The sequence below is a fragment of the Lactuca serriola genome, chromosome 5, assembly GCF_051521515.1.
Source record: "Lactuca serriola cultivar US96UC23 chromosome 5, Lser_US96UC23_V15, whole genome shotgun sequence".
Lineage (NCBI taxonomy): Eukaryota > Viridiplantae > Streptophyta > Magnoliopsida > Asterales > Asteraceae > Lactuca > Lactuca serriola.
The window spans coordinates 260,667,685-260,685,476 of NC_136412.1; the positions used below are offsets into that span (position 1 = coordinate 260,667,685).

Consider the following 17,792-nt stretch of genomic DNA (forward strand, 5'->3'; position numbering starts at 1 on the left):
GCCGGTCAAAGGGTTATGGTGAACACAAACAACAAGTTCGATGGTATATTGAGTACAAAAAAAAAGGAAAGGGACCAAATGAGAACAAACGCAACAGTTGGTTACCCTCCTGATTCATTTTCCCTTTACTCATTTACAACAAATCCCACATCATCTCCTACTGATATTAATGACTTTATGAGATTCATTCTTGCTTCTCTTCAAAACATAACTTACGAAAGGACATTATTCATACATGTACAACTTTGTAATGCACTTGAATATTTATTAGGGGAATCTTGACTAAGCAGGCGCATTTCATGACTACATTTACATTTCCAATCAAATGATTTATCGTATCATGGATTCTAGACAAGTCTACAAACGAGTGGAATCACAAGTGCTATGACTTTTGAGTTTACTTAGCTTTAAGATCGAACTCATGGGATAAGATACAATATTAATATGTACAATATTATGGTGATGTGTCTACAAAAGCAACATGATATTGTACATATTGATGTTGTATCTTATCCCATGAGTTTGATCTTAAAGCTAAGTAAACTCAAAAATCACAGCACTTGTGATTCCACTCGTTTGTAGACTTGTCTAGAATCCATGATACGATAAATCATTTGATTGCAAATGTAAATGTAGTCATGAAATGCGTCTGCTTAGTCAAGATTCTCCTAATAAATATTCAAGTGCATTACAAAGTTGTACATGCATGAATAATGTCCTTTCGTGAGTTATGTTTTGAAGAGAAGCAAGAATGAATCTCATAAAGTCATTAATATCAGTAGGAGATGATGTGGGATTTGTTGTAAATGAGTAAAGGGAAAATGAATCAGGAGGGTAACCAACTGTTGCGTTTGTTCTCATTTGGTCACTTTTTTTTTTGTACTCAATATATCATCGAATTTGTTGTTTGTGTTCACCATAACCCTTTGACCGACTATCACAGGTCAAAAGTCGGTCAAAAGGGCTAAGGTAAACACCAACAACAAGTTCGATGGTATATTGAATACAAAAAAAAATGACCAAATAAATACAAACGCAAAAGTTAATTACCCGCAAGAGTCATTTTTCCTTTATTTTTTTATAAACAATTGGTATCCTGAGCATAATTACACAACCAATCTTAATTATTATTATTATTTTGTTTTTGTGTTGAAAAACGTTTTAAAATGTCATACTAATTATAAAATATAACATTCTGAATGAAGTTAATTAACAAGGAAGAAGTTAACAATTTCGAATCTTTTAATCGAGCCCATTTTGTAGGAAGAGAGTCTATAAATAATTTAAAAGCAAAAAATTTCCATTGCCGGGAATCGAACCCGGGTCTCCTGGGTGAAAGCCAGATATCCTAACCGCTGGACGACAATGGATTTGTATTCTGTTGATGCACATTATTTATTAAAGTTAGTAAACACTATGCACAACAAATAAAAAACAACAACCTATAAACGATGTGCGCGTTGACCATTAGAAGGGAAAACCGTTAGAAGGAAAAAGAATCCGAAAACATGGATTAAAAGCATTTAAAATATGTTATAAAGTTTTTTAAGTAAAAAAAGAAAGATTCGCACTTACAAATAATTATTTTGAATAACAGTCGAACTTATCAATCTATTGGTGGTACAAAATTGAAGATGGATGAAATAAAATACAGTTTCTACAAAATAATAAAACAAAGATTCTAATTAACACAACATGGTTACATCATCTACAAAATGTTTATTTTTTAAACCATTACAATATTGGACACGATTTCATCATCAATAATTGTGATGCAAAAAAAAAAAAAAAAAGTTAAACTTAAAACAAACAATATTATTGCCGTAGCTATTAACTTAATTTACTTATCCTTTCTTCAGGGACCCAGCAGCAAGCAAGCATTTTATTTGATGGCATTTTAGCTCATCAACTTTGCAATATACATTGAATATCATTGATTTCTCAGAAACTACACAAAACTTCATATTCCACCAGGATAAATACAACTGTTGTAACCTGCAACAAATAATTTATTTACAAGAATCATGAAGAGAGAGAAAGATAATATGGCCATGTGGAAATAACGTAAAGAATGTGTTTATCAAATAGACAATTCAAATTGAGGCCCCACAAAACGAAGAAACAAAATAGTAGAGACATGAAAAGACATTTTCGGTAAATGATATGATTGGAGTTGGACACTTGGACCCATAATATTTGATTTGCACAGTAAACAATATATGAACAAACTAAGTAAATAAATGAAATTTAAACAAAAAAAATAAATAAATCTTCCCACCTTGCTTTTTATTCAAAATCGATATTTATGGTAAACACGATTTTTAGTGATTAGACATTATACCTGTTTTACCAGCTGTTTAAAAATTATATAAATTTCAATTCAATTCAATACACACTTTCATTGTTTTATCGCTTTAGCCATTGATCTACCATTCTATTGTCACAACAATCATAAAAAAATAGCATTTCACTCTCTAAATCGATAAAAATGAACAAGTAATTAAAAGGAGGAAAGACACTTACTAGGGTTGTTGGATGTAAGCGTAGCAGTTTGAACAAAATCACAATTCCATGGGTTCCTACCAGACGTTTGATAAAGGAGATTCATTGCATAAGCCGCATGGGATGCTATTGTGTTGGGCTCAAAACACACACCACCAGGTTGAATTGGACCACAATCAAACCCTTGACCACATACATAGTCAAGATTTGACTGCAATTGTGCATCGGATGCCTCTGATTTGGGCACGCACCACCCTGCCGCCTGAACCGGCGATGGTGTTGCCGGAGTTGTAGGACTCGCCGGAGTCTGGATCAGATTACAACCACCACATGAAATATGTTACACGGATAAATGTATAAACAAATTTTGTTGTTCTGTGTAAAAAATGTTAGGGTTTAAGCAATTCAATAACTTGATAAATGAATTTGAAGTTGAAGGTGAACAAAAAAATGATATCTTAACATGAAAATGTTTTAAAATTTAAAAAATAAAAAAAGAGGCCGGGTTTGATTAAGGTCTAACCTGACTACTTTTGGAAAGCCCAACGTCATAAGCCATGGAGAGATCCGGCTTAAAAAGTCCGAATCCTCTTTCAGAACCCGGCCCAGGCTTCAAATCCTCATCATAGAGTGCAAAGATGTATGTATCAATGGATTTTCCGGGCATCAATGGTGTTCCAACCTTTGATCTTAAGTGGTTGATCAAATTACCATTATAGGCTTTGGCGTTATCCACACTGGGCCCAATCTCATTCGGGTCGCCTTTGTAAGCCCACCCTGTTTCTGCAACCACAATTTCAATGTCCTTGAACCCCATTGCATTTAATGCAGACCTCACAGCATCCACCTATATAAAAATAACATTAACAAACTTTTACTAGATTAGATGTTTGATAATTTACGATTATTTAATATTTATTGCAATAAACATTGTATAAATTTATGATATCATTTAAAATGGATGCCTTAAGTCACTATTTGAACATTGAAATTTTTTTTTACTTTTAATTTTTAGTTTTTTTGTCAGCATCATCAAGGAATATTGATGAAAGTTACTCGATGCCAATTGCCATCATACCTTCACGTTGCCAGTCACATGGAACTTTATTCTTGCAATAAGATGCTTACTTTTTTATTATTATTATTTTATCAATCAGGAAATAACGAAATTATACAATTATTAAATCTTATGTCATTAACTAATTTTTCTGTAATGAGTCCTATATATATTTCCTGCAATCAATATATATATATATATATATATATATATATATATATATATATATATATATATATATATATATATATAATTTGACAAATTACCAAAATGTCAACCTAGGCTATTATTGATTACTACTATTTACTATTTTATGGGTTTGATTTGTGTAATTATGTTATGTGTAGATACAATTAAGGGCAATTAGCTTAGCTAGGAAGTGTAAATTGATCACCTGGGCATCGAACATGTTCATGTACTTAATACCGTTGCCTGAGTCGACTCGGCCGGAGTTGGGTTGAAAGAGAGAAAAAGCTAGGGTTTCAGGGCGCGGATCACTCTGGTAAGCGAAGAATGGGTAAGGGTTGATCATGAAAGGCGACCCATTTGCACTGTGAAACTTCAACAGTGATCTCATGGTGTCGCTGAACCCTGAATTGAAAACTGCTGACGAAGGTGGATCTGAGGCTCCTAACACCGCCATCGAGTGCACCGTTGATACCTTGATTTTCCCACCCAATGATGCTGCATGTTTCCATTTCATATAACATTTACTTATCAATTAAGATAATTACTTTCTTGACAAGTAAAATACAATTTAAAAGACAAAATAAAAGAATACATTATATGTCATTAATGTGTTTGTTAAGATTTTACAAATGTGTAAAGTTTAAAATATACCCAACAGCCTAATCAAATAATCAATTTGCTCAATAATCCATAAGTATAAAAGTGCATTAGTTTATGTATAAAATAGTAATAAAAAAATGATTTCTTTATGAGAAATTAAATATCCTCCTACTTTTTGTTCCTAAATATCTTCCTACCCAATGAAATGATGACACGTGTAACATTTAATGTTCATTTAATGAGATTTAATGATATTTTAGGATACTAATATGACACATGTCATCAATTAAATGGTAGGAAAATTTATAGGATTAAAAGGTAGGAGGATATTTAATTTCTTTTTCTTTATAGTTTAAAATAAAATTATGTTTTAAAAAGAGAGTTAGGTTAACTAGAAATGGAAACCTGCATTAAGGGCGTTTTGGACATTTTGCATGGCGGGCAGACAAAGGGGCACAAGACTTTGGTCAACAGCGGTCATCACTTCATTCCCAACCGTGATGACAATGATCTTGCTATTTGGATAAGCCAAAACGTTTGAGTTGACCCACTGAGTCGCGAAATTCGGATCCGACGCCAATGCCGGAATATCACCGTTCGCAGCTCCGATCACGATTCCGATTCCGGTATTAGCTAAAGCACGGATGATTGCAGGATCAGCACCGTACATCCTCACTTTACCTATCGACGTCGACTGGAGAAGCTTTGCTGTAGCTTCCGGCGCCGGAAGGTTGTCGGCGAGAAGCCCGTAGTTTACACCAATAAACGATTGTGAACCTACAAAAAGATTTTACCTTTAAACTTTTGATTTTTATTAGTAAAAGTGCTTTGCCTTTACGCAATCCAATTGAAACGAAAATTACGCCGATGGTAGATCGATCGATACCAAATTGGTTCCGAATTGCACTGATAGCTTGTATTTGAAAGGGCATACAGAATCAAATCTCAGATTCAAATGTGCAAGTATCGGGAAATTAGCAGTGATTAAGTAACTAGATAGAGTTAATGTGAATAACTTACTGGAAAAACTACAAAATTGCAGTAAAAAACTGCAAAGAATGAAGAACATGATTGGGTGAACAGAACTCGCCGGCAGCGCCATGGATTTTCCTCTGTAACTATGTGTGTGTTGATAAGGAAAAGTGGTAGTATGAAAAGATTTATTATTTGAAGGAGTACAAATTTGAAATTTAGAGGGGTGGGTCCTAGAGTGGTTGGATTTGTCCTCTCTTCCTCCGGTGGGAAGGTGGTGGCCGATGAAGAAGATGAAAAACATACGATTACCACGTACTGGTCATTAATGGGAAGATAAAAGGATCTTGAGTGTCTGTCGGTAAATGTGTGTACTTTTTCATTTTAGAAAAGAGTATATTACGGTTTTTTGTCTATATGATTTGACGCGTTTTTACTAAAAATTCCTTCCCATGATAAATTGTTTTGCATCTCCATGGATTTCTTCTTTTCTCATGACATCTAAAATTATAGTTTTTTATTTTTTTATTTTTGGAAAAACTATAAATTTTGTTGGAGATCAAATATTTAAAGTTTACATTGTATTTGGATATTTTTATGGACATATTTCGTTAAAGTTTTTGTCACTATATTTAAATCAAGGTTTATGTGCACACGAGGTCAATTATGTCTTTTATCTTCTATTTTTTTTTGTGCTCTATATTAAATTAACTTATAGTTTGTTAAATCACAGTTAAAAAAATAATTAAAACTTTATATTAAAAATTCATAATTATTAATCAATTATTTTCAATAAATTATTAATTAAACATGATTTTATAAGATTTTCAATATAGAAATATAATTAATTATTGATAATAATAACCGAAACTTATTCAAGAGAATTTAAATTTCTTCTAAAAATCAGGGATCAAATAAATAACTGCATAACTTATTATCAACATTAATACTTTTAAAAAAATAAAAAATAATGATAAATTGATAAGTGTCGTTTTTATAGAGAATTTGAAAAGAAAGCGTAAATTGTGATAAAATGACAAGTGACACTAATAACTATCATTTTATTAATATAGGAAGATCTCTTCTTTTTAAATTACCATTTTTTACTCGTTTCTTCCTCTTCCCTCGAACCACACTAATGGATAGGAAAACCAACCACCACCTTTAATTGACCATGATTTTAATTTGCACCTCATGGATCGCAACAATCAAGAAAACGCTTTTACTCGGTTGCTGCTTCGATCTGGGATTTGTGTTTGAGGATGGAAATGATTACCCCACTTTTAGAGCAGATTTGAGAGACTCAAGTTGAGGCTATAAAGGAAGAGCATAAGAATAGAGTGACCGTATAGTCGACGATTATTGACCCTTCATCGGAGGTTGTGTATTCCCTATTGGGGTGGTGCGTGTCAGATTTTGATGGAGGAGGCGCACAAGTCAAGATTCTCTATTCATCCCGGAGCGACAAAGATGTATAGAGATCTCCAGCTTGACTATTGGTGGTCGTGTATGAAGCAAGACGTGGCATGGTATGTGGAGAGGTGTTTGACTTGCAGGAAAGTCAAGGCCAAGCATCAGCGACCTCATGACAAAATGGAGCCTTGGAAGTTCCCGTTTGGAAATGGGGAGAGATTATGATGTATTTTATCACCAAATTGCCTCGGATGGCGCACAAAGTGGATTCGATATGGGTCATCATGGATCGATTGACCAAGAGCGCACATTTTATTTTTATCCAGGAGAGTATTTCGGCGGAGAAGTTAATTGATATCTATATTCGGGAAGTGGTGGCACAGCATGGGGTGCCAGTTTCTATGGTCTCTGGTAGGGATGTTCTATTTACTTCCAGGTTCTGGAAGAGATTCAACGATGATTTGGATACCCGTCTGCATTTCAGTACGAATTTCCACTCGCTGAATGATGGTCAGAGCGAGCAGACTATCCAAACATTGGAGAACATGTCGCGGGCATGTGTTTTGGATTTTGGCGGTAGTTGGGATATGTATCTTCCTTTGGCGTAATTTTCGTATAACAACAATTATCACGCCAAAATTGATCGACATCCTTTTGATATGCTCTATGGAAGGAAGTGCAAGACCTCGATATGTTTGGGTGAGGTCGATCGACGGGTCATGGGGAGTACGGAGGTGGTACTCAAGACAACGAATTTGATTCAGCAAGTTCGCGGTAGACTTCAGACATCACAGAGGCAACATAAGAGTTACGCAGATCGATGCCATTCATACTTGGAGTTTTAGGTTGGGGACATGGTACTCTTGAAGGTGTCACCTTGGAAAGGTGTAATTCTATTCAGGAAGCGGGGCAAGATGGACCCCATGTATATTGGTCCTTTCAGGGTTTTAGCCTGGGCAGGTAGGGTCGCATATTGTTTGGATCTGCCCGAGGAGCTCATTCAGATTCGTAGCACTTTTCATGTCTCTCAGTTGCAGAAATGTTTGGTTGATGATTCCGCAGTGGTTCCAGTGGAGGACATTCAGGTGGATGACCGCTTGAATTATATAGAGATCCCAGTGACGACCTTTGACAGGAGGACGAAGACTCTGCGTAACATAGTTGCGGATCTCCTGAAGGTGCAGTGGCAACACCAAAAGGTTCTGAATGGACATAGGAGCCTAAGGACGAGATAAGGGAGCATTACCCCGAGATGTTTGCAGCAGCGAACTTCGAGGAAGAAGTCTAATTCAATTGGGGGATAATTATAACATTCAGATCAATGGAGGTATTTAAATTTAATGTATTTTGGATGGTGCCATGTCATGGTGGAGGCACCCCATGATGTGGTAATGGTAGATGCATCGCGAGTTTTAAATGACCGCCACGGCGTGGCAGCCGTTTAATGAAAAAACCTAATTTTTTGGGTTTTCTCCCTATTTAAAGGAATGAGAAGGCTAGGGTTTGCTCATCCTCAACCCCCTCAAGACCTAAAGAAAACCATAATCACTCGACCTAGTTCCGACTCAACGAGTCAACTCAGCTCATCAACAAGGTTCCAGTCCCTATCACGTCGCTACCTAACCCTGAGTCACGTCGTGACCTAATCCGGACAAAATAGCCCGGATGGTCAGCATTCTCACAATGTGATAGTCCTAATCCTCACATCGTGAGATCTGTACTAACCAACTTAAAATATTAAGCTCTTATTCCTTACAGCTATAGCTTGGGACTTTCCTGGGGTCTTCCTTTACCCAAAGGATGATAAAAATCATGGCTTTTTAGTCATGCATGTCCAATGCATGACTCAAACTCTTACTAGACCAAAAGTGGGGAAAATGAGATCTAGACTCAAACTTGTAGTCCCAAACTACACAAAAACTCAGATCCAAATATTATATTGAATAGAATGAGTCAATGATCCATCAAGTTGCCAACTTTATGGATCCCATGCAAGCAATCCTGCCCAAACATGCAAAAAGGAGCTTCTAACTTAGATCTATAATGAAAAAGGTAGAAAGGTCCAAGCTTTAAGACTTACAATGGTCCAAAAGCTCCAAGAGATTGCAAGGTAGGAGCCAAAACGCTAAGAGGTTGCTCAACCAAGGTCTTCTTCCACTTCAAGTAGCCAAAAACCACCAAAGAATGCTTCAAAGATCTCAAAAATGCCTAAGAACTTCAAGAGGGTCGAGATTGCGTTTTCCAGAGGCTTAGAGGGTGGGAGAGGTTGAGGATGGATATCCCTACCCTCTTATTCACTTAAATACCCGAAAATTAGGGTTTGGGGCCTCACATCGTGAGTTTCCAAAAACATGGTTCAATAGGTCAATGGTCACTCACGTCGTGATCCCCAAGATCTCACGTCGTGAGGACCCTCATAATGCAATATAAAAGAATCAGTTTTAGTACCTTAGGGTTCTGGATATTACACCCATGATCTTGAGACCTAGTGGATTCTTTTAGTACCGGAACTAAATCCTCCATCCCCTTGTTGGTGTCAAGGATTCCAACCAACGTGTCTTTATCGCATTCCCCAAATTGAAAACACACCACATTCCCAATCTTGATGAGACTGAATATATCAATTGCATTTGAGCAGGTATTAGAGATGGAAACATTACTCGAGTTGGGGTTTGGGATCGTTTGATTTAGATCTATGAGCAAGGTGGGTGTAGGGATCTTGGGAAGAAATGTCGAGGATGATGATTTAGTTGGGGATACAAGTTCTTGATTTAAGCATCAAGGGGTTATGGTATTGTGCTGGGAGATTACAGTGCCCTTTTTAATCCTCCTTCGTTTGATGTATGATTCTCCAAATTCGGGTAAAAGGGTTCTGTCTCCTTCCATAGAGAAGCATGGATTGAGTGGGCATGAGTTGTTTTGATAAGAATTGGATCCGGGTAAGAGTATATGGTTCGAAGTGCTTGGTGCTGACCTAAGACCCGAAGTCTAACCCATGTCCGAAGTGAAATTATCTGTGGTGGTTTCGAGATCCTCACATGCCTTTAAATTAATTCCTTTGTATGAATCTAAACGCACGTGACACACATACGCATTTAATTCCTCGGGAATTAGAGGTCTTCGTCTTCCATAATTAAATTATCAGCTGGGTCCCTAATGATTGTCGTAGCCACTGGCTCCGGTGAACTTCGATGGTCGTCAATGTTCATCTGGTCCCTAATGACCGTGAGACTCCCTTGGGAGCATTTTTTGGGGCTGTAACACACCTTGTGACTCATTCTTAGTCGGGTTTTCTTTATGTTACTTGTGTTAGGTTGGAATTAGTGTCAATTGTAATTGTGATTATGTTTTAGCACCCGAGTTTCTAAGACAACCATCTCCATAAAAGTTTTCGTTGTCAAAGCCTTTAAGTTTTCCAAAGAATCTTTGGTTCAAATTCCTTGTCTCCCCCTGCTCTCATTCTCATGGGTAGGTCCATGACCAACAACTTACCTTGTGTGATGCCCAAACTTCAACGTGAGCACCTTGCAATCTTTGCATGTCATAAGGTCATGTTTCCGCATGAGGAGATATGTGGATCATTTATCCGGCTTTGAAAGGTAATCAAATTTTCCTCTTTTGTTTTAGAAGAGTTTAAGACCACCAATTGTGAGCCGTACAAACTTGAGAAGATCCATCCTTTGTTGTTTTGAATGTAATATCTGTTTTTAGGAAATGTTATATAATAAATTAAATTGATATTAAAAAGTAATGAAATTTAATCTTTACATTTCAAACTTATTGTGAATGCATTTTTTATTTAATAAAATGGTATATATTTCAAAATTAAGAATACTAGAATAACTGATTTTGATATAATTATCTAATAACATAATTTACAAAATTATTGTAATAAAAAAATGAGTCGGACTGGGGTCATTTCACAATTTCATTCATTCTCTTTGTTCCATCCTCTCCTATAAAAACACTTTCGTGGGAGACATGAGACTCCTAAGTCCTACCATATGCAAAACCCACAGTAGAGTAGATCAGAAAATTTCTTTTCTTTACACATACCCAAACCACTCACAAAATTCTTGTAATAAGTAGTTGCTAAATCTAGAGTGCATCAAGGGCCCCCAACTGTTTCTGCAAAAGCATTTCACAATACAGAAGGATATTTCACTTTTCAACTGCAAATCATCTTTATATTTTTTTTCCTCATGAAACACCGTAGTATTAATACAAAACACAAAAAAAGAAAAAAAAAATCAAAGCACTCAATCAGCAGCAACAAATTCTGCTAAATACAAGCAGATTGGTATACTCAGAATTTTGGAATGTTGAAACCTTTAGCAACTAAATTGGCACCTCCAGCATTCAAACAAACACTCATATGACTCAACTGGGTAAAAAAAAAACAAGATATTTGAAAAATGAGTTATAACAACATATAACAGTTGGTTTGACCCATTGAGTTACCCTCCAGAGTGGGAGACGGGTGTTGTTAGAAATTGTCCTTCCTTGAAACTATGAATGTACTGCTGTGGTAAAGCATGCTCCACCTGCAATGCAATGCAATAAATATATTGCAAAACTTGTCAACATTCTATGTTATACAGCTATGCTAGTAATATACGGATACACTTTATTAAACGCAAAACTAATGTTCTCATAATCATTACATTATTATATGATTTATGATTAAACCTCTCCATCGATAATCACAGTCAACTTAATTTATGAAAATCTAAATAAAACCTTATTTTGGGATTCATAATTTAATTCATCTTCTAGATAGGGAATATCAGATTTGTTAAATGCAAATTAACAAAATGACTGATTTCTAAAAATGTAATTTATAAAAAAGGGAACATACCAAATCATTGTCAGGACCAGGCACCAACACATTAATTTCACTAGACTTGGCAGTTGTTATAGAAGCCTCTAAAGAATCCTTGCTCAAGTACAGCTGGCAACCTGCTGAGTTGTCCACTGAAATAGTAGGGGCTGTACCCTATATAATTTAAATCCCAAAATAACAATACTCAATAGTCAATAGCCACCCACCACACATTCAATAATATTAGTATAAATCACTCAAGAATCATATAAAATTACTACAAGAAATAAGATGTATGCCATACCTGGCATTGGACCTCAACACTATTGCAATTAACAATTTCACAAGCAGCAACAACATCCTGTTTTTGGAGTTCAAATGTCATTCAATTAGCTCTTTCTTGTTCAAATATAGACAACTATAGTTTCATAACTCACCGTGAATACTACACCCATTTTTGTGCATTTATCAACAGTTATGTTGTTAACTTTCCCTGCACAGATAAATTAAGGGTCTCTGTTGGTAGAGAATGGATTGAACAAAGAACAATGCAATAGAATGAGTCATTACATTCCATTATCATGTTTTGGTTGGTTTGAGGGAATGGAATGAGCCTGTTAAACATGTTGTTTGTCATGTACAATTACAAAATACACGACACTAAAAAACTGTTTACAGAATGTTTTCATTCCATTCCCTCTTTGATTACCAAATGCCAAACACTACTTAAGCATCTTAAAGAAATAATTGAATCAAGATAACTCAATTAAAAACCTTTAATTTGTAGAACTGAATCTTTGCATCCGAAAATGTACACCGTTTGCTTCGAATCACACTTTTCGATCAACAGATCCTTCTTCCCGATTTGATTCTCAACAACCCATCTGCATATGATGAAAAAGGGCATACACTGCTATTAACAACCTGATGCCAATATTTCATATGTCTGATAATGAAGCATAGCACAACCAATAATATGTACTCACTTGCGACCCATTTGAAGCTCAAACTTTGGAGGAGCAACTTTAGAAACAGATGCTGCAGTTGCACGAACTTCTTTCTCACCAGTACTCACAAAGCCAGCTCTATCTGAACGATTCTTGGTCTTCATATCATCTGTCACCTTTCTTAATCCTAAATGCATCAACAATATAGTCAATAAACCAAACCAAACCAAATCGAATGAATGAATGTAGTAACAAAGAAGGAAAGCTACCTACCAGCAGTAACTGGCTTTGAACCAATTTCTTGAAAAACAGCAGCCATTCCTACCTTTGGGCGGGATGAAGATGGCTGAGAAGATTCAGAGGTGAAGAGTGATGCAGGTGGAGGGGGTGGAGGAGCAGGACCACTTGGTTTAGAAGCAGCTTTTGGTGGGGCAGAAGCAGATACAGATACAGCTGCCCCTGTGGCACTCCATACGGGTCCCAAAGGATAATGACTCTTCACATAATCCCTTAATCCAGGTATATAAAGTTCTTTTAGAGCTCTAGCCCACTCCACATGATTCGCATCCTTATTTCTATATTCTACAAGAACCTACAACAAACAATATCAATGTTGATAGCTTCAAAACTTCTGACTAAAAAGAATCCAACAGTTGTGCTTGATCTTGATGACAGTGTAATGGCCAAATAGAAGGTGAAGGGTGGATAAATAACCTTAAATAAAGAAATTGAAGTGAATAAGCTTACAAGAAGATAGACTATAGTACCTTATTGTTGTAGAATTCAGCTGCCTGCCAAGATTCTTCCACATGTGCAATAGGCATGCTCATTCCTGGGGAAATGACATTGAGAATGAATAACCTGATGCAAGACGCAATATGGGATTTGTTAAAACACAAAACATGAAGAATGCTTCTCACCCATATCTTTGCCCACATATGCAATCCATGCTAAAGCTGTTAGACTCTCGGCGACAGATTTTAAGTGGTTGAAGAAATCAGATCGCCTTCCTTCTGTCATGCTGATTGCTTTCATTAGTTTTTCATTTAATGGCTTGAGGAATTCACCCAATCCTACCATGTCAGGTTTCTGCATGAATCAAATGCACAAAAAAGCATCAACATCATTGCACCAAATAGAAAATATCGAACAACAAGAATAGTGAAGCATTGGGGATGGGATGGAGCAATGATTAACCTTCATCCTAAGACTCCTAGGTGAAAAAGCTAAATAAAATGTAATTGATTAATCATTGATCAAAGAAATATAATACCGATTTCAGATGAATTCATATAAGGCTTAACAACTGAAAAGCAGTTGACCTTTAACCGATTCATTTCTAACAGACCTAGCAATATCATTTTCTGAACAATCGTGTCAAACTCTCAGTATTTCAACCCTGCTCATATCAGGTTTCATTACACCGCGTTCTACAAACGCAATTATGTGATCAAGGAGAAGTCAATCCAACAAGTAATGATTCCGAATGCAAAATTGCAATTTAGCAATAACTTAGCTGAATCAGACTAAAAGCAACAATGTCCTGAGGAGCCAACTAATTTTCACTGTGACTAACCTAACTTCATAGAAACAGAATACATATGATACGGATTAGAATTACAAATCAGGAATTGGTCAAAACTAACCTTAGTTTGCTTGATCTTGATGAGAAGCTCCTTTTGAACACAGAAAGCTTCACTAAGTACATTAGTAACGTCCTGAACTTGTCCCCCAATCTTCGCCGCAATACTCGAAACCTTGCCGACGTATTCCGTCAAAAGATCTTCAAATGCGATGATCGACGGATCCGTCGACGCGGCCATCGCATCAAGGTCGACGCCTCGGGACTGCGAACCAACAGAAAGCGACTCCAGCCGTGCTACGGCGGACTCCAACCGCTGTATCAACTTCTCCTCCATCGAAACGTGCCTCCAACTTCGACTCTCTCTTCCTTTATTAGTTTAGTTTCTCTCTCTAGAATACGAGCACATAAAGCAGATCTGATATAACTGGCGTTGAGTCGTGGGCTATCTGTTTGTCTTTTAAACGCCGAAAGAAAGGAGATAGTTGCTTTGGACTGGAGATGATATCGGGTTTATGTTTTTTCTTGTTTTTTCAACTTCTTTTTCATAAAAAAATATGAAGAGAATTGCAACAAAACCCCAAGTAACCAAGTTTACAATATTTACCGTATGGACCTCATACTATGAATACCCCAATGTTTAACATAACTACCTGATGGACCTCATACTATGATTTAATTATCAAAATATTTTTGACAATTATTATTAATAATAAGCACGGAACATCGATAACCACTTTGCCCTTTGGCACCGTTGGATAGCTTCAATTGTTCATCACAGTTGTTCTAAATCCCTATATATAGGTTTTTTTGTGGTTACCGATCTCAACCACATCTTCCTCTTCAACCTCCTAGCACATCTTAGAGGGTGTTTGGCTTAGTTTTTGTGGGGCAAAAGTCCTTTTTGTAAAAGTTGTTTTTTAAAATGTGTTTGTATTAGCTTTTGAAGGGAAAAAATCAAAAATTAAAATGTTTGGTTTAACTTTTACATGTAAAATGACTAAAAAGGACTAAAAATGACATGGTTTAACTTTTAGATGGGGTTATAAATGTAATTTCGTGACTTTTCAAAAAGCTGGAATTTACATTATAGCAAAAGTTGATTAAAAAGTTATTTTCATTTTACCCAAACATCTTTTTGGATTTTTTCTAAAAGATAAAGTCAAAAGTTAGTTTAAAAGTCGATACAAACACCCCCTTAAACCTACCAATACTTCGTCAACCTCCCACTTCTCCATGTATCCTTCCCGTCTTTCTTCCCCACGGTTGCATACATTTAAGAATGGAGATTGGATTCAACTGCAGCACGCATGTGTATCCATCGGACAACTGCCCACGTTTACCCTAAATTGCCTCTATATAACACCCACCGATTATGAGGTTTTGTGTGACATTTACTGGATATGCGATTCACCTTTCTTTGTGTGCTTATCGAGGCTCTCGTTACCCAAAGTTATAATCACTAATCTTAAAGGTATGTAAAATTCGGATCTTACATGGTAATTGAACTATTTTTATGTGGAATTTTCTATTTGATTGAAAAATTTTAACAAAGATTGTTCACTGCTGTGATTTCAACTATTTTCCTCCATATCGCCGATTGATGCAAGATTCCACCTCCATCATCAGTTGTTGGCTACTGCTATTATGCTTCCTTTTGGTAACGACTTTGTTTCACCTTCTTTTTGGCTTCCACCACCACATTTCTTCCCAGCTAAGATTTTTCAAATCAACGAGCACCACCCCATCATCATCTTTGTTTTATTATGTTTTTGACTTTTTTCACATCACTGGTAAGTTTTGTTCTTGACATTTGAATCAATTAATTGTGAATGCAAGTTGGTTGTTTAATTTTGCAACAAATCATTTTATTGCTAATTTTGATCTAGAAGCAAGAAATGTCTAATATTTACTGGACTTGGTTACACGTACGCCAAGTATTTGCTAAAATGCTTCAATGAAATACACATGCCTACTAAAACATATTCATTGAGCGTTGCTTCTGTATTTGTATTTAATTTGTTTATTTGCTCCTTTCAAGGTCTCAACTTTGGAGCTTGGTCATGGAAATGATGTAACATGCGTGGGTTTTAGGGCCACTAAGCTTGGGTTGGAGTTGAGTTATAGAGTGATACATGGAACAATTTTGCATGGGATGGTAAGAACAATAAAATTTTAAATGGTGATAATCATACATTATGTTTATTGTTCTTGCACTTGTGTCATTCTTGTGATGTACATAAAGACGAAGGGGTGGAGTTTTTAATCGATCAAATTTCAACCTTTTTCATTTATATGCACATTTATAGTTTTTAACTCTTCCATGTTAAATTTGGTCTCTATTATGCATGAATATGGTTTGTTATTATGGAACCTGGGAAGGAATGAAACATTCCATTGCTAAGCTAGCATAGTGTTAGGAAAAAAGGAAACTATATTGAACTTGAATTGATCAAATTTTACCTAAATATGGCAATCTTAAATGTTGGATTTGATTATTTTATATTTGTACATTGAAACCAACTCGATTAGATCCAAACAACACAAAGAAAGATAACAAACCTCTGATGTTATTAGGATTCAATAAGTTTTTCACTGTAAGTTGGAAAACTCATGTCAAATAAGCAATATATATATATATATATATATATATATATATATACATATATACATATATGTGTGTGTATGTGTATATGTAAACAGAAAGTTAAGTTTGTTCATCTTACACTGGACTATAACACTTTTCAAATGTCTTAGCATCACAGCCACGTAGTTTTCATGTAACACCCGGTTTTCTAGATCATATCGATTTAGGGTTTCAAGGAGTCAAAGGCATGTTTTTTTGGTAAAACCAAGGCTCATGACGTGAACCATATAAGGGTAACGAGGTGATTAGTATCTAAATGAAAATGTTGAATTATGATGAGCTCACAACGTGAGCAATAAGAGCTCACGACGTGAGATGCGTTATATCACAACCCCATGATCTTTTAGGGTTTCCTTCGTATTTAAACCCCATAAACCTCATTTTAGGGTTCCTAAACAGCCTCCTGCATCCCTAAACTCAGAAAAACCCTAACCCAAGCCTCTTATTGTGATTCTTGAGCTTTTGGTGGAGTCTTGGTGGTTTGAAGAACAAAATAACACCATTGAAGCATAGTTTCAGCTTGGAAGATCCATTTGCAACCTTTAGCTACACTTCTGGACCATTGTAAGTTACCAAGATCCAAACTTTATGTTTCCTTGTTGCTAGATCTAAAGTTTTATACATGTTTGGCCATGGTTCAATAGTTAGAGTGTTAGGAATCCATCTAGTTGGCAACTTTATAGGTCCAAGGGGTCCCTTCGTGCTTATATGTCATGGATGTGAAGTTTGAAGGATGTTTGAGTCCATGTTTGAGAAATTACCTCCTTTATCTCCGTGGATGACCTAGTTTGAGCTCAAGTCTTGTGTTGGACATATAAGACTTTAAAGCATCGATTTTTATGGTCTTAGGAGTGTTAGGAAGTCTCCTGGAAAATATGGATTAGTGGCTTAACAGATTAAGAGCTTTTGGATCAAAATGGCTCACATGCGGATCTCACGACGTGAAGGAGATGCATGTCACGTTGTGAGGATTGAGAGACCCAATTATTTTGTCATGTAGTGGATCATGAAGTGAGCCATAGATGTTCACGTTGTGAGGGTCTATTGACTGTTGACTTTCG

At 36.0% G+C, this 17,792-nt stretch overlaps 2 protein-coding genes and 1 non-coding gene across 3 annotated transcripts; all 3 read right to left on the reverse strand.

Moving 5' to 3' along the window:
- Positions 1-1,298: 1,298 nt before the first annotated feature.
- On the reverse strand, positions 1,299-1,370 carry TRNAE-UUC (transfer RNA glutamic acid (anticodon UUC)). Its single transcript has one exon. It is a non-coding gene; the product is annotated as a tRNA-Glu (tRNA).
- Positions 1,371-1,665: 295 nt separating this feature from the next.
- LOC145054146 (glucan endo-1,3-beta-D-glucosidase-like) lies at positions 1,666-5,687 on the reverse strand. The gene is made up of 6 exons (XM_079002289.1): positions 5,369-5,687; positions 4,754-5,125; positions 3,954-4,243; positions 3,026-3,349; positions 2,524-2,809; positions 1,666-1,995 (listed from the first exon to the last, which is right to left on the reverse strand). The coding sequence occupies exons 1-6, from the start codon at positions 5,622-5,624 to the stop codon at positions 1,961-1,963; spliced, it is 1,563 nt and encodes a 520-aa protein (XP_078858415.1). The 5' UTR covers positions 5,625-5,687; the 3' UTR covers positions 1,666-1,960.
- A 5,205-nt stretch (positions 5,688-10,892) lies between these two features.
- On the reverse strand, positions 10,893-14,628 carry LOC145054147 (cyclase-associated protein 1-like). Its single transcript, XM_079002290.1, has 10 exons — positions 14,149-14,628; positions 13,423-13,591; positions 13,270-13,334; positions 12,776-13,094; positions 12,542-12,689; positions 12,330-12,439; positions 11,993-12,048; positions 11,860-11,916; positions 11,592-11,729; positions 10,893-11,277 (listed from the first exon to the last, which is right to left on the reverse strand). Exons 1-10 carry the CDS (start codon positions 14,419-14,421, stop codon positions 11,191-11,193), a joined length of 1,422 nt encoding a protein of 473 aa, XP_078858416.1. The 5' UTR covers positions 14,422-14,628; the 3' UTR covers positions 10,893-11,190.
- Between the last annotated feature and the right edge of the window lie 3,164 nt (positions 14,629-17,792).

Excerpts from the sequence above, each read along its gene's own strand:
- LOC145054146 (XM_079002289.1), bottom strand. The coding sequence starts at position 5,624 with ATGTTTTTCATCTTCTTCATCGGCCACCACCTTCCCACCGGAGGAAGA. Across the intron at positions 5,126-5,368 it reads GCAATTTTGTAGTTTTTCCA|GTTCACAATCGTTTATTGGT; the intron begins GTAAGTTATTCA and ends ATCTTTTTGTAG. Across the intron at positions 3,350-3,953 it reads TGAACATGTTCGATGCCCAG|GTGGATGCTGTGAGGTCTGC; the intron begins GTGATCAATTTA and ends ATTTTTATATAG.
- LOC145054147 (XM_079002290.1), bottom strand. The coding sequence starts at position 14,421 with ATGGAGGAGAAGTTGATACAGCGGTTGGAGTCCGCCGTAGCACGGCTG. Across the intron at positions 12,440-12,541 it reads GAGCTTCAAATGGGTCGCAA|ATGGGTTGTTGAGAATCAAA; the intron begins GTGAGTACATAT and ends CATCATATGCAG. Across the intron at positions 11,730-11,859 it reads GTGTTGAGGTCCAATGCCAG|GGTACAGCCCCTACTATTTC; the intron begins GTATGGCATACA and ends TAAATTATATAG.